Here is a 2,911-nt window from a genome sequence, read left to right as displayed (position 1 = left end):
ACACACGACACACACACACACACACACACACACACACACACACACACACACACACACACACACACACACACACACACGACACACACACACACACACACACACACACACACACACACACACACACACACACACACACACACACACACACACACACACACACACACACACACACACACACACACACACACACTGGGCGCACATACAGACCGTCGCCGTTACATACACGCAGTGCCGTATATGGCATATAGCAACATGGGCTACCTTGGACATATTTAGCATAGACTTTAGTCCTAAGTAGGAGGTTTGAGTACGACGCTTTTTGAGTAGAATTACTGCAGCATTCTGCAAGGTCGAGAGCACGCACTGTGCACATTCTTTGGGTTACTTTTGAGGCAGGAAAGCGTCACAAACACGTTCTGAGATAGGCTCGGTTTTCATGTCTTCGAAAAATAATCGAAAAGTACATATTGAAGAAGCTTTGATTAACAAATTATATGCTGTGCATCACAGTGACAATTTAGATCGCGGTATTGTGGCCACCAATTGCAATATAGGGAATAATTCGCTAGCCTGCTATAAATACCAACCAATGAAAATTGTTTAGGTACGCGCATTGTGTGACGTCAGCGCGACTGAAATGTTATTCGTGGATGTCGCAGTTATAAACGGCTGCGTTGCTACTACGTCTGCCACTCCCACCGCTGAGTTTTCGTCAGTTTATATATAACCAGGCCCCCGTGACTCCTGTCGCAGCGCTGCCTTGGCGTATCGTGAAGATATCTGATCGATTCAGATCATTATTTCTTGTGCTTTGTCTATCTCGACTCGTTGCAAGGTGCAAAAATGAGAGAAATCGTGCACATTCAAGCCGGACAGTGTGGCAACCAGATTGGAGCCAAGGTAGGTTGTTGCAACCTCTTCATTAGTTATTGCATGCCCGTAGCCAGCTTTATATTGGGGGGGGGGTCTCCCCCCTTCCGCACGATGAAGATTTTGCAATTATTACACTAAAATGGAGCGATCTGGTGCATACCTGAGGTAAAATTCTTGCAAATTTTCAAATGAAAAAAACACCTATTCAGTGAAAATGTCTTCGACTATATGGTAAAGTAATTTGCATAAATATGAATAATAGGAATAAAGAATGTAAATGAATTGCTAAGGAGCAAGTAGGCCTACATGAAACACTTCCAGAAAATAACTGCCATCTTCATGCACAGTGTCACTTTTTTGTTGTTGGGGGGTGTGGGGGTGTGGCACAATGATAAAAAAATCGTTGGTAGGGCTAACGAGGGTGCGAAGCCACGATCAGACACGGCGAATTTATTGGTGGGGATATATACCTTCATACCATGATAAAAAAAGCATGCTTAATTTTCATTTGGAGGTTCAGAAGCCCCCCCCCCAAATCTCATCTCTATGCCTCAGGGGGAGGGGGATAAAAGCCTTTGTTTAGACAACTTTCTGCAAATTAAGAAAGACACATCAACACTTAAAATCAATCAAATCACAACATTCATTATTATTCTGTAAAGAAATGTAACCAAGTGAAGTATAGGCATACTCTGGATACTATTACTACTCTAGGCAAAAGTAGGAAAGCAAAAATCACCTGGGTAAGAATGAAGTGCATGAAAGGAGGACTGGATTATCCAATACCTACGGAATTACTTACATTATCTTCCAACTGATTTCACCACAGCATGAGAAGTGGTATATCAACCCCTTTTTTTCTTTTTTTTGCTCGGGTGGGGGAGTCGGGGGGGGCGGTTCGTGCGAACCCCCCCGAACCCCCTGGCTACGGGCCTGGTTATTGTACGCCTATTTTTAGTCAGTTATTATCAGGAGTGAATAATAATATATTATAATAATTAATCTATTATTATTCACTTCTGTTATTATTATATAGGCCCCCTATCGTGGCGAGAAACCACACACACGCACGCACGCATGCAGGCACGCACGCACACACGCACGCACGCACGCACCACGCACGCACGCACGCACGCACGCACGCACGCACGCGCGCGCACACGCACACGCGCACGCGCACGCGCACACACACACACACACACACACACACACACACACACACATATATTATATATATATATATATATATATATTATATCATATCAGTCCCAATCTCCCTCTACTAACTATGATCAGTCGTAGTCGGTTTCTGGCCATGCTGCCGCCACTAGCGCCATGACGTCCAGACAATAACGTTCAGGCAACACGGCAATATAGCAATCCATAGATATAGGGAGAGAAACAAAGACATATTAACGCATAGCAGGCACGTGGATACATCTGCAAATAAGTTCATTAAATCAGCGTGTTTATACGCTCTACCTATGCGCGTAAATATATGATTGCGTGCGTGCATGCGTGCGTGCGTGCGTGCGTGTGTGTGTAATATATATTACTGTCGCATCCTTCGATCGTAGCTCGAAAATGTAGATGCTTATTAATTTACTAGTATATGATAAGAGAAAGATCGCGAATGATACGTACATGGTATATATGCGAATAGTTTCATGGCTGGAGAGCGAGAGGTTGTTAGATAAAATCTGCATATTATAAATGTAGAAAAAAAGTAAAATTACTGCGTCAGCGTTCGATCGCTATCGTCGGTGTCAGTGAAATACTGTACAGTGTTGCAGAATAGTGCCGCATCTCTGCGGAATGTTGCGCGCGCGAGCAACTGATCACACCTGAACTCTTATATGTATGTGTGCGTGCGTGCGTGCATGCGTACGTGAGTGTGTACGCGCGTACGCACGTCCTCTTTATCTCTCTTTCACCTTCTCGCTCTCTCTCCTCCCCCCCTCCTCCGTCTCGTCTCCTCCCTCTCTCTCTCTCTCTCTCTCTCTCTCGTCTTCGTCGTGTCGTTCGGTTGTGTGTGTGT

The 2,911-nt window shown here is 44.7% G+C and overlaps 1 protein-coding gene across 1 annotated transcript in view; it reads left to right on the top strand.

Annotated features, from left to right (window-relative positions):
• Positions 1–671: 671 nt before the first annotated feature.
• Positions 672–2,911, top strand: part of LOC106808168 (tubulin beta chain-like) — a 6,414-nt gene continuing 4,174 nt past the window's right edge. The window contains exon 1 of the mRNA XM_014810759.1: positions 672–900. Coding sequence (XP_014666245.1) covers positions 844–900 — 57 coding nt within the window. The 5' untranslated portion in view covers positions 672–843. The remainder of the gene's footprint in view (positions 901–2,911) is intronic.

The sequence above is a fragment of the Priapulus caudatus genome, unplaced genomic scaffold (assembly GCF_000485595.1).
Source record: "Priapulus caudatus unplaced genomic scaffold, Priapulus_caudatus-5.0.1 Scaffold257, whole genome shotgun sequence".
NCBI classification, from domain to species: Eukaryota; Metazoa; Priapulida; class Priapulimorpha; order Priapulimorphida; family Priapulidae; genus Priapulus; species Priapulus caudatus.
Note: the sequence above shows the minus strand (reverse complement) of the source record. Positions and strands in the feature narration are given on the sequence as shown.